The sequence below is a fragment of the Leucoraja erinacea genome, chromosome 3 (assembly GCF_028641065.1).
Source record: "Leucoraja erinacea ecotype New England chromosome 3, Leri_hhj_1, whole genome shotgun sequence".
Lineage (NCBI taxonomy): Eukaryota > Metazoa > Chordata > Chondrichthyes > Rajiformes > Rajidae > Leucoraja > Leucoraja erinaceus.
Window position 1 is genome coordinate 1,175,791 of NC_073379.1, and position 13,177 is coordinate 1,188,967.

The 13,177-nt window shown below is 45.5% G+C and overlaps 1 protein-coding gene across 2 annotated transcripts in view; it reads right to left on the minus strand.

Annotated features, from left to right (window-relative positions):
- fam151b (family with sequence similarity 151 member B) overlaps nucleotides 1-13,177 on the minus strand; it is a 37,205-nt gene that overhangs the window by 14,910 nt on the left and 9,118 nt on the right. For both annotated transcript variants that reach the window (XM_055631164.1, XM_055631170.1), the window contains exons 3-5: nucleotides 12,537-12,687; nucleotides 10,423-10,634; nucleotides 1,753-1,888 (exon numbers count right to left, since the gene is read on the minus strand). In XM_055631164.1, coding sequence (XP_055487139.1) covers nucleotides 1,753-1,888; nucleotides 10,423-10,634; nucleotides 12,537-12,687 — 499 coding nt within the window. The remainder of the gene's footprint in view (nucleotides 1-1,752; nucleotides 1,889-10,422; nucleotides 10,635-12,536; nucleotides 12,688-13,177) is intronic.

Here is a 13,177-nt window from a genome sequence, read left to right on the forward strand (position 1 = left end):
ATCTCATTAAGTATATTGGGACACGTGACAATAACCTGAACTAAACTAATGACTTTGCCCCAATAGTGCTCCATGAGAGCCAACTCCATGGGTTGGAGCACCCAATGAATGAAGACATTTCTCTTCATCTCAATCCTAACCTCCTCGATATTTTTAAGGCAGAGATAGAAAGATTCTTGATTAGTACGGGTGTCAGAGGTTATGGGGAGAAGGCAGGAGAATGGGGTTAGGAGGGATAGATAGATCAGTCATGATTGAATGGCGGAGTAGACGTGATGGGCCGAATGGCCTTATTCTGCTCCTATTACTTATGACCTCATGACTCGCCAGCCAAGGGAGTCATTCTCCCCCAATCCAATTTGTCTAATCCTGACAGAATTTTGTACATTTCAATTAGATTTCCTCTCATTTTTTCTAAAACCCTAACAGAACAAATCTAATCAACCTGATCTTTTATTGCAGTCCCACCATCCAGGCCGCCAATTTGTTGAACCTTCATTGCAGCCCCTTTATTTCAATCTATGCCAATCTATTAGCCTCAACACAAAGTGTTTTAAATTTACACACTAACCGTGTGCTTGTAAAACTCAAAGGGCTGGAGTAACTTGGGCGGCACGGTGGCGCAGCGGTAGTGTTGCTTTCTTAGTGCACCCATGACCTGCGTGGGTTTTCTCCAGGAACCTCCGGTTTCCTCCCACACTCCAAGACGTACAGGTTTGTAGGTTAATTGGCTTGGTAAAATGGTAAATTGTCCCCAGTATGTGTAAGATAGTGTTCATGTGCGGGGATCGGAGGTCGGCACAGATTTGGTGGGCCGAAGGGCCTTTTTCTCTAAACTAAACTAGCTGATTGGGTCAGGCAGCCTCTCTGGAGGACATGGATAGGTGACATTGGGGTCAGGACTCTTCGTAGAGTGTAGATGTGTACACTCCAAGAAAGGTCCTGACCCAAAACATTATTAAAGGCTTTCTGAACATCCAAGATATTCACTGATTTTCCCCTATCAATTCTACAAATTACATCCTCAAAATTATCCATTAGATCCTTCTGGTAATCATGTTGGTTTTATTTAATCTCTTTCATATTTTCCTGGTGTTTTACTACTCATCCTTTATAACAGAGTCTAGCATTTCCCCACCACTGATGTGGCTAAGTGTTGTGTTTCCTGCTGTCTCTTTTAAAAAAAATAAATGGCTCCTGTCAGAATTTATTGGCCTGGGTTCATGGTGCAGATACAATCCTCTTTATCACCACTGCTGGGAAATGTTTCTGTCTCTAACACCCTCTATAGGCTAAAAGCACTGTTTCTAATCTCTATTCCCTTTCTCTCATCGCGCTTTCAGATAACGCAGAGAGTGTAAACTCATGTGATAGGAGCAGAATTACGCCATTCGGTCCATCAAGTCGTCTCCATGGCTGATCTAAATCTCCCGCCTAACCCCACTCTTCTGCCTTCGCCATCATAATCCCTGACACCCGAACTAATCAAGAATCTATCTATCTCTGCCCTAAAATCGGTATCCACCGACTTGGCCTCCACAGATTCACCGCCCTCTGACAAAAGCACAAATAAAATGAAACACAACTGAAAAGATGAGGATTTGAAAAAGAGAATGCATCAAATGCATCAAAGTTACCAATAAGTGTAAGCTGCAAAATCAGAACCAAAAATAGTATCTTTGATCAGAACAGTCGGCTTCAGGGAAAGGCAAGTTTAAAGTGAGCCACCTGCTGGGAGAAGGTTCCATTTACCTTTCTGACTGCTGCAGTAACCAGCGAAACTGTGGCCAGGACGATCGAAGCAGTGCTGCTCTGACAGGGAACGTTACTGGCTGGCATAGCGTCTGGCAAATGTGCTCCATCTCCTTTACCATCTCCCAGGTGTAACCTAGATGCAAAAGTCAATTGATTTCTAAAGACGTTTTTTCATTGTTTTCAAATCACCTGCATGCTTTATGTCACTGAAACATAGAAACTAGGTGCAGGAGTAGGCCATTCGGCCCTTCGAGTCAGCACCGCCATTCAAAATGATCATGGCTGATCATCTAAAATCAGTACCCCGTTCCTGCTTTTTCCCCATATCCCTTGATTCCATTAGTCCCAAGATCTATATCTAACTCTCTCTTGAAAACATCTTGTGAAATGGCCTCCACTGCCTTCTTGGCGGTGAATTCCACAGATTCACAATTCTCTGGGTGAAAAGGATTTTCCTCATCTCAGTCCTAAATGGCCTACCCCTTATTCTTAAACTGTGACCCCTGGTTCTGGACTCCCCCAACATCGGGACCATTTTTCCTGCATCTAGCCTGTCCAATCCCTTGAATTTTATATGTTTCTAAAAGATCTTCTCTCATCCTTCTAAATTCCAGTGAATACAAGCCAAGTCGATATATCCTTTCATCAAATGTCAGTAATAGAGTGCTACAGAGTGGAAACAGGCCCTTCAGCCCAACCTGCCCACACCTGCCAACAATGTCCCAGCTACACTAGTCCCACATGCCTGTGCTTGGTCCATATCCCTCCAAACCTGTCCAAACCATGTACCTATCTAACTGTTTCTTAAAGGATGGGATCATTCCAGCCTCAACCAGCTCTTCTGGCAGCTTGTCCATACATTCACCACTCTTTGTATTAAAAAGTTACCCCACAGATTCCTATTAAATCTTTTCCCCTTCACCTTGAACCTATGTCCTCTGGTCCTCGATTCCCCTACTCTGAGCAAGAGACTCTGTGCATCTACACAATCTATTCCTCTCATGATTTTATACACCTCTATAAGATCCCCTCATCCTCCTGAACTCCATGGAATAGAGTCCCAGCCAACTAAACCTCTCCCTATAGATCACGCCCTCTAGTCAAGGCAACATCCTCGTAAATCTTTTCTGAACCCTTTCAAGCTTGACAATATCTTTCCTTCAACATGGTGCCCAGAACTGAGCACAATATTCTAAAAGCGGTCTCACCAACATCTTATACAACTGCAACATGACCTCCCAACTTCCAAACTCAATACTCTGACTGATGAAGGCCAAAGTACAAAAAGCCTTTTTGATCACCTTATCCACCTGCGACTCCACCTTCAAGGAACCATGCACCTGTACTCCTAGATCCCTCTGCTTTACAACACTACCCAGAGGTGTACAATTTACTGTGTAGGTCCTGCCCTAGTTCGACGTCCCAAAATGCATCACCTCACACTTCTCTGTATTATATTCCATCAACCATTCCTCCACCCACATGGCCAATCAATCCAGATCCTGCTGCAATCTTCACTATCTGCAAAACCACTCACTTTTGTTTCATCGGCAAACTTGCTAATCTTGCCCTGTATGCTCTCATCCAAATCATGATGTAGATGACAAACAGTAACAGGTCTATCACCAAACCCTGAGGCACACCACTAGTCACAGGCCCTCAGTCCGAGAAGCAACCTTCCACCATCAGCCTCTGCTTCCGTCTATGGAGCCAATTTGCTATCCATTCAGCTCTCCTTGGATCCCATGCGGTCTAACCTTCCAGAGCAGCCTACCATGCGGAACCTTGTCGAATGTCTTCCTGAAATCCATGTACACAACATCTACAGCTCTGCCCTCATCGACCTTTTTGGTCACGTCTTCAAAAACATCAATCGGATTTGTGAGACATGACCTCCCATGTACAAAACCATGCTGACTATCCCTAATCAGCCCTTGCCCATCCAAATGCCTGGATAACTTATTCCTCAGAATGTTCTCCAGTAACTTACCAACTACAGATGTTAATCTCACTGGCCTATAGTCCCCCGCATTTTCCCTACAGCCCTTCTTGAAAAGAGGCACAACATTTGCCACCCTCCAGTCTTCCGGCACCTCTCCAGTATTTATGGACGACTCATAAATCACCCAGGTCTCCCGCAATTTCCTCTCTAGTTTCCCGCAATGTCCTCAGATATATCTGAACACACACTGGAGCTTTGTCAACCTTCATACACGACAGCGCCTTCAGTACTTCTTCGACGGTAACACTGACTGCTCTCAAGACACTTCCATTGACTGCCCCAAGTTCCTCCGCCCTACTGTCTTTCTCCTCGATTAATACAGTCCCGCAATCCCGGGAATTAATCTGGTGAACCTACGTTGCACTCCCTCAATAGCAAGAATGTCCTTCCTCAAATTAGGAGATCAAATCTGCATGCAATACTTCAGGTGCGGTCTCACCAGGGACCTGTACAACTGCAGTAGGACCTCCTTGATCCTAAACTCAAACTATCTCGCTATGAAGGCCAACATGCCATTTGCTTTCTTCACTGCCTGCTCAACCTGCATGTTTCTCAGACTGGAGGCCTGTGACTGACGTACTGGTGCTGGCCAGGCCATTTGGAATATTGTGAGGAATTTTGAGCACCATATCTGAGGAAGGATGTGCTGGCTCTGGAGAGGGTCAAAAGGATGTTTACAAGAATGATCCCGGGAATGAGTGGGTTAACATATGATGAACATTTGACGGCACTGGGCCTATATTCGCTGGAGTTTAGAAGAATGAGGGGGGGATCTCATTGAATCGTATAGAATAGAGAAAGGCTTGGATAGAGTGGATGTGGATAGGATATCTTATGATCTTTTCAACATTTTTTACACAGAGGGTGATAAATGTATGAAATGTGCTGGTTGAGACATATACATTAGTTGCATTTAAAAGACATTTGGATGGGCTTATGGGTACGCACTGAATGGAGTATTACGGGTTGTGGAGGTAGATTATTGATGGTCTTGTCATTATGTTCATAAGGTCGTAAGTGATAGGAGCAGAATTAGGCCATTTGGCCCATCGTTTACTCTGCCATTCAATCTCTCTCCTAACCCCAATCTCCCGACTTCTCCCCACAACCCCTGGCACCCGTACTAATCAAGAATCTATCTATCTCTGCCTTAAAAATATCCACTGACTTGGCCTCCACAGCCTTCTGTGGCAAAGAATTCCACAGATTCACCATCTCAGATAGAGCCTCAACATTACATCCCTGTTTTTGTATATAGGCCCTCTCGAAATAAATGCTAGCATTGCGTTTGCTTTCTATATTACTGATTTGACTTGCAGATTAACCTTTTGGGAAACCTGCACCAACACTCCCGAGTCTCTTTGCACCTCCGATTTCTGGATTCTCTCTCCATTTAGAAAATAATCTACGCCTTTTTTCCTATTACCAAAATGCATGTCTCCACACTTTGCTACACCATATTCCATCTGCCACTTCTCTGCCCACTCTCCCAACCTGTCCAAGTCCTTCTGCAGAGTCCCTGCTTTCTGTACGTTACATGCCCCTCCACCTATTTTCCTATCATCCGCAAAGTTGGCCACAAAGCCTTCAATCCCCTCGTCAAAATTATTAAAATACAATGTGAAAAGCAGCAGTCCCAGCACCAAGCCCTGCGGAACTCCGCAAGGCAGCCAGCCAGAAAAAGCCCCCTTTATTGCCACTCTTTGTCTGCCATCCAGCCAACCTGCTATCCACGCTAGTATTGGCCCTTTGATACCATCGGCTCTCATCTTCCTTAGCAGCCTCCCATGTGGTACCTTATCAAAGGCTTTCTGAAAATCTAGGTATACAACATCTACTGAGTCTCCTATACCTGTCCTGCTATTTACGTCTTCAACGAATTCCAGCAAATTTGTCAAACAAGACCTCCCCTTCACAAAGCCATGCTAACTTCGGCCTATTTTACCTTGAACTTCTAAGTACTCTTTAACCTCATCCTTTATAATGGACTCTAAAATCTTGCCAACCACCGGTCAGATTAACAGTCGGCTTATAGTTCCCACTATTCTGCCTTGTTCCTTTCTTGTGCAGCAGGGTAAGATTGGCAATTTTCCAAGTTGCAGGAGTAGGCCATGCGGCCCTTCGAGCCAGCACTGCCATTCAATATGACCATGGTACACAATAATGCTGGAGAAACTCAGCGGGTGCAGCAGCATCTATGGAGCGAAGGAAATAGGCAACGTTTCGGGCCAAAACCCCTCTTCAGACCCGAAACATTGGCCCTTCTTCAGACCCAAAACCCGGAAATAGGCAACATTTCGGCCCGAAACGTTGCCTACAGTATTTCCTTTGCTCCAGAGATGCTGTTGCACCCGCTGAATTTCTCCAGCATTTTTGTGTACCTTCGATTTTCCAGCATCTGCAGTTCCTTCTTAAACAATTCAATATGACCATGGCTGATCATCCAAAATCAGTACCCCATTCCAGCTTTTCCCCATATGCCTTGATTCCCTTAGCCCTAAGAACTGAATCTAACTCTCTTGAAAACCTCTCATTTGGAACCACTCCTGATTCTAGTGATTCTTGAAATATCACTATCAATGCCTCCACAACCTCTAACGCCACCTCTTTCAGAACCGTAGGGTGCAGTCCATCTGGTCCAGGTGACTTCTCCATCTTCAGCCCTTTCAGCTTCCCAAACACCTTCTCCCTAGTTACAGCCACTCCACTAACTTCCAGCTCCTGACACTCTTGAATTTAATGCACGTTGCTGGTGTCTTCCACTATGAAGACTTCTTGATTAGTACAGAGGTTAAGGGGAGAAGGCAGGAGTTTGGGGTTAGGAGGGAGAGATAGATCAACCATGATTGACTCCTTCCCAATCCTCTGGCTTTCCACTAATCTTTGCTATGCTTTGTGTCTTCATTTTTAGTTTTATACTGTCCTGGACTTTTCTTGTCAGCCACGGTCGCCTCCTTCTCTCCCTAGAATCTTTCTTCCTCTTTGGACTCTTCGGCGAGGAGGCTGAGGAGAGGAGACCACGCAATACGCTTGAGAGGTAGAGACGAAAGAAGGAGATGTCAGGCAAGCTGATTCAGTGTGATGCTTGCAGTATGTGGGAGGTCAAGGACACTGCTGGTGCCTCTGGCTGCTACAAATGCGAGAAGTGCATCCAGGTACAGCTCCTGAAGGAACGTGTTGGGGAGCTGGAGAAGCAAGTGGATGACCTCAGGTTCGTCCGAGAAACTGAGTCGTTCCTTGACAAGTAAGATTGTTACACCTAAGGTACTGGAAGAGAGAAAGTGGGTGACGGTGAGAAAGGGTGGGTAACTTGGAATGCAAAGGTCCTCGGGTGTTGTACCTCTTGTGAACAGGTTCACCCACTTAGAAGCTGTCGGGACAGAAGACGTTATCACACTGAGCGGCGGACTGGCTTGCGAAGCAAAAAGGGCTGTTGAGCCAAAACCAAATAGGCCAACGTCAGGCAACGCCATTGTAGTTGGAGACTCCATTGTGAGAGGTATGGACAGGGGTTTCTGCGGCAACAGACGGGATTCGAGGATGGTGTGCTGCCTTCCTGGTTCCAGGATCCAGGATGTCACGGACAGAGTGCAGAAAATCCTCAAGGGCAAAGGTGAACAGTCGGAAGTGGTAGTGCATGTCGGCACAAACAATGTCGGAAAGAAGGGGATGAATATTCTGCCGCGTGACTTTAGAGCTCGGAAAAATGCTGAAAAGCAGGACCTCCAGGGTTGTTATCTCCGGTTTGCTTCCAGTTCCTCGTGCTGGCGAGAGCAGGAACAGGGAGATACGGGACCTGAATGTGTGGCTGAGGAACTGGTGCAGGGGGCAGGGATTTAGATTCTTACATCACTGGGATCTGTTTTGGAGTAAGGGGGAACTGTACAAAAGGGACAGGTGGGGGACCAGCTTAACAGGTGGGGGACCAGCATTCTGGCAGGCAGGTTTGCCACTGCTACACGGGTGGTTTTAAACTGAATAAGGGGGGTGGGGTGTCAAATAGGATAGTCGAGGATGATGTTTAAGGGAAAGAGAGTAAAGGGATGGTTAATGACCCCAGAATTAACGGGAAAGGAAGCTCACAAAGGGATAGGAGAGTATGGCCAAGTGTAATAGGGATCGATGTTAAAGGTGAGATGCGTAAGGAAATAAATGTATTGTATATGAATGCACGAAATATAAGAAGTAAAGTAGATGAGCTTGAGGCTCAGTTAGAGGTTGGTAGATATGACATTGTGGGGATTACTGAGACGTGGCTGCAGGAGGATCGGGCCTGGGAACTTAATATTCAGGGTTATACATCCTATAGAAAGGACAGGGAGGTGGGCAGAGGAGGGGGTTAGCTCTGCTGGTGAGGGATGGAATTCAGTCCCTTGCGAGGGAAGACATAGGGACTGACGAGGTAGAGTCACTGTGGATTGAGTTGAGGAATTGTAAAGGCAAGCCAGAGGATTGGGAAACTTTCATAAGACAACAGAAGAAAACAAAACGGGCAATATGGGCTGAAAAGATGAAGTACAAGGGGAAGCAGGCCAGGAATATAAAGAAGGACAGTAAAAGCTTCTTTAGATATGTTAAGTGAAAAAGAGTAGCAATGTCAATTGTGGGTCCCTTGAAGGCAGACACGGGTGAAATTATTATGGGCAACAAGGAAATGGCAGAAGAGTTGAATAGGTACTTTGGATCTGTCTTTACTAAGGAAGACACAAACAATCTTCCAGATGAACTGGAGTAGAGGATCTAAGGGGTTAGAGGAAGTGAAAGAAAATTTAATTAGGCGAAAATAGTATTGGGTAGGCTAATGGGACTGAAGGATGATAAATCCCCTGGGCCTGATGGTTTGCACCCTAGGGTCCTCAGGGAGGTGGCTCTAGAAATAGTGGACACATTGGTGATCATTTTCCAATGTTCAATAGATTCAGGATCAGTTCCAGTGGATTAGAGGATAGCTAATGTTATCCCACTTTTCAAGAAAGGATCGAGAGAGAAAACGGGGAATTACAGACCAGTTAGCCTGACTTCGGTGGTGGGAAAGATGCTGGAGTCAATTATTAAAGAAGTAATAATGGGGTATTTGGATGGCAGTAAAAGGATTAGTCCAAGTCAACATGGATTTATGGAAGGGAAATCATGCTTGACTAATCTTCTGCAATTTTTTGAGGATGTGACAAGTGAAATGGATGAAGGGGTTCCAGTTGATGTAGTGTATCTAGCCTTTCAGAAAGCCTTTGATAAGGTCCCGCACGGGAGACTGGTGACTAAAATTAGAGCACATGGTATTGGGGGTAGGGTGCTGACATGGATAGAAAATTGGTTGGCAGACCGGAAGCAAAGAGTAGGAGTGAACTGGTCCTTTTCAGAATGGCAGGCAGTGGTGAGTGGAGTGCCGCAAGGCTCGGTGTTGGGGCCGCAACTGTTTATCATATATATTAATGATTTGGAAGAGGGAATTTGGAACAACCCTAGCAAGTTTGCGGATGACACAAAGCTGGGTGGCAGTGTGAACTGTGAAGAGGATGTTAGGAGGTTGCAGGGTGACCTGGGCAGGTTGAGTGAGTGGGCAGATGCGTCGCAGATGCAGTATAATATAGATAAATGCGAGGTTATCCACTTTGGCGGCAAAAACAAGGGGGCAGATTATTATCTCAATGGGGTTAGGTTAGGTAAGGGGGAGGTACAGCAAGACCTGGGCGTCCTTGTACACCAGTCACTGAAAGTTGGCGTGCAGGTACAGCAGGCAGTGAAGAAAGCTCATGGAATGTTGGTCTTCATAACAAGAGGTTTTCAGTATAGGAGTAAAGAGGTTTTTCTGCAGTTGTATAGGGCTCTGGTGAGACCACATCTGGAGTATTGTGTACAGTTTTGGTCTCCTAATTTGAGGAAGGACATCCTTGTGATTGAGGCAGTGCAGCGTAGGTTCACGAGATTGATCCCTGGGATGGCGGCATTGTCATATGAGGAAAGATTGAAAAGACTAAGCTTGTATTCACTGGAGTTTAGAAGGATGAGGGGGTATCTTATAGAAACATATAAAATTATAAAAGGACTGGACAAGCTAGATGCAGGAAAAATGTTCCCGATGTTGGCGAGTCGAGAACCAGGGGCCACAGTCTTAGAATAAAGGGGAGGTCATTTAAGACTGAGGTGAGAAAAAACTTTTTCACCCAGAGAGTTGTGAATTTATGGAATTCCCTGCCACAGAGGGCAGTGGAGGCCAAATCACTGGATGGATTTAAGAGAGTTTGGTAGAGCTCTAGGTGCTCTATCTAGTCAAGGGATATGGGGAGAAGGCAGGCACGGGTTATTGATAGGGGACGATCAGCCATGATCACAATGAATGGCGGTGCTGTCTCGAAGGACCGAATGGCCTCCTCCTGCACCTATTTTCTATGTTTCTATGAATAGGTCCTGCATCTTCCGAATTATTCCCAGAAATTCCTGCCCTTGCTGTTCCACCGTCACCCCTGCTGGGGTCCCTTTCCAGTCAACTTAGGCCAGCTCCTCCCTCTGTGGTTCCCTCTGCCCAGCTGCAATACCGACACATACGATTTCACCTTCTCCCTCTCAAATTGCAGATTAAAACATCATGTTGTGGTCGCCACCTCCTGGTGCTTCCTTTAAATCGGTCCATTTTCACCAATGTTATTACATTCCACAAACATTACCTTGCGTTTGGTTTGTAACGTTGGTTGTCCATCCCAGAGAGAGCGTTACATCGGGTAAGTACGACGTTACAATGTGCAGAAACTCCTTGGCGATCAGTGCTGTACTGCTCGCATTCGGTCCTGGCAGGATGTCGGCGTTGATCCACACTGGCCTCACGAGGGGAAGCTTCATTGAAACTAACATTTTCATCGCAGGTTCCACAGCTGACAAACTTCAAAAATAACAAAGGATTGGATTTTAATGCCAAGTAATTGGACCAGGCACAACTGTGACCACTCATGTCACAAACTCTCACACAGCGCACACTGCGTATGTCTCAAAAGGTTCAGAAGTGTGAAAAAAACGCACACCTCCAGATAAGTGTTCGGCACGGACTAGAAGGGCCGAGATGGCCTGTTTCCATGCTGCAATTGTTAAAAGGTTATATGTTATATGTCTTATGGTTATACAGGGACAGCTATTATCAAGCAAGTGAATCATCCTACCACAACCAGAGAATAGTCCTGAACTACTATCAACCTCATTTTAGACCCTCGGACTATCTGCGATCAGACTTTACTGGCTTTATCTAGCATTAAACGTATTCCCTTTATCGTGTATCTGTACACTGTGGATAGCTCGATTGTAATCGTGTATTATATTTCCGCTGACTGGTTAGCACGCAACAAAAGCTTTTCACTGGACCTAAACTTGACTAAACTCAAACACTATGTGCTGTTTTTTCAGGACAATGCAAAAGCGTTGTAATTAATGGGCCTGTCCCACTTAGGCGATTTTTCAGCAGACTGCCGGCGACTGTCTGAAAAACCGGCAACTGGAATGGCGACAGTCAGAGTGGACCACACACACACAAACACATCGCTTCCTTCAGCAGCCTGTTATGCAGGCGGGGGACAGGGCAAGCGGGGAGAGCGCTGTCTGAGTGAAATTCACACGGTGCAAAGCCATGATGAAACAGACATATACCGCGATGAACAGGAAGCACGGTGTACAGTAAGTCCTTTAAAAGAGGGGGGGGGGGGAGAGGGGGAAGAAGGGGAGAGAAGGAGTGGAAGCAACATTTAAGAAGCCAGAGATACACGGCTGTGAAGCTCGGCAGACATTTAACATTACCGGTCGGTTATCCTTGGTTCTGAAAACTACTGCTTAGCTTTTGTTTTCCCAATGAGCCAATGAAATTCACCGGTCAGCACCGGCTACAACCTACGAGAACCTCTGACCTCCTGGCAACCCATTAGGACTTCCTGACGACCCACCTACGGCTCGAGAATTCCCCCTACTCTCCATGGCGGCTTCATTCTAGCCGCCGTTAATTTTTCGACTTGTTGGAAAATTAACAGCGACCATAATAAGGCCACAACTAGTTCCCAGAATGTGGGAACACCTCACGACCATGAAGGCGACTCTCTGGCAACCACTTGCAACCATGTGGCAACCATGTGGTGACTGCATAGTCTCCTGCAGTCGCCTAAAAAGTTGCCTAAGTGGGACAGGCTCATAAAATTGATCTTACATAGTCATACAACATGGAAACAGGTCCTTCGGCCTAACATGCACATGCCAGCCTAGATGCCCCCTGTACCTTAGTCCCACCAGCCCCCGTTTTGCCCATATCCCTCTAAACCTTTCCTATCCATGTACCTGTTGTTATAGAACAATCTGATTTTATTCTTCCTCAGTCATTTTGACATTGATTTTTAAACAAATATAAGACCGTTGTTCCGACTGCCGAAATATCCAAATTTTTCATAACAAATTCCTATCCCCAATTAGTTGAACAAAATAATTCTTACTTCCACCCCCACCAAACATCTACCTCCCGGTCTGCGGTTAGGCAGCAATTGTTCACAAGGCGGGACAGAAAATATCTGCAGGGAAAACTTACAAATGTTCTCCTGATCGAAACTCACCAAATAGTGAAGGGCCTGGATAGAGTGGATTTTTGATTCTTTAAACATCTCATCACTCAAACCCTCTGCCAAACTAGTTGAAGTCCCGTTTAAAATGAGAGACTTTCACTGCCACTGACTAATTGAATGGAAGAGTATTCATTGATAGGTTATCAAAATCAAACTCTCAACAAATAATATGGATTTTTTTTTAGTGGATGTACCTTTTAAAATCCAGTTTGATGCCTTTATCTGATGGCAGCACCTCATTCAACCAATTTTGCAAAGTGTTGTCATTGTCAGTCGCAGGAGGATGGGCCATAATTGGACCTTGGCTGCCAAAACTAATATCTGCTTCAATCATATGTGCATCACCTATGATAATGTAGAAGTAAGGTAAGTGTTAGCAATGATATCCAAAATACCCAACATTTATTGCAAAGCACAACTTTTATTCAAACTTTCAAGAACATTAAGGTTAGTTTAGAAATACAGCGAGTCCACGCCGACCTGCGATCCTTGCACGTAAACACCAACCATTTCAACTCCCCTTTCCATTCCCATACTGATCTTTCCGTCCTGGGCCTCCACCATTGCTAGAGTGGGGCACTTGCAAACTGCAGGAACAGCACCTCATATTCCACCTGAGTAGTTTACAACGCAGTGGTATGAACATTAAATTCTATAATGTTAAGGAACTCCATCTCACACTCCCCATCCCCTCCCTCCTTGCCTCCTTCCTTTAACCTAGTTGTTTTACCAGTTCCACAATTCTGCACATGGTTCCTCTTGAGATCACACCTATTTTAGCCAACAGTGTGTCCATTGTAGCCAGCCCTGATGGGTCCTGGTTTTTTCTCGCCTC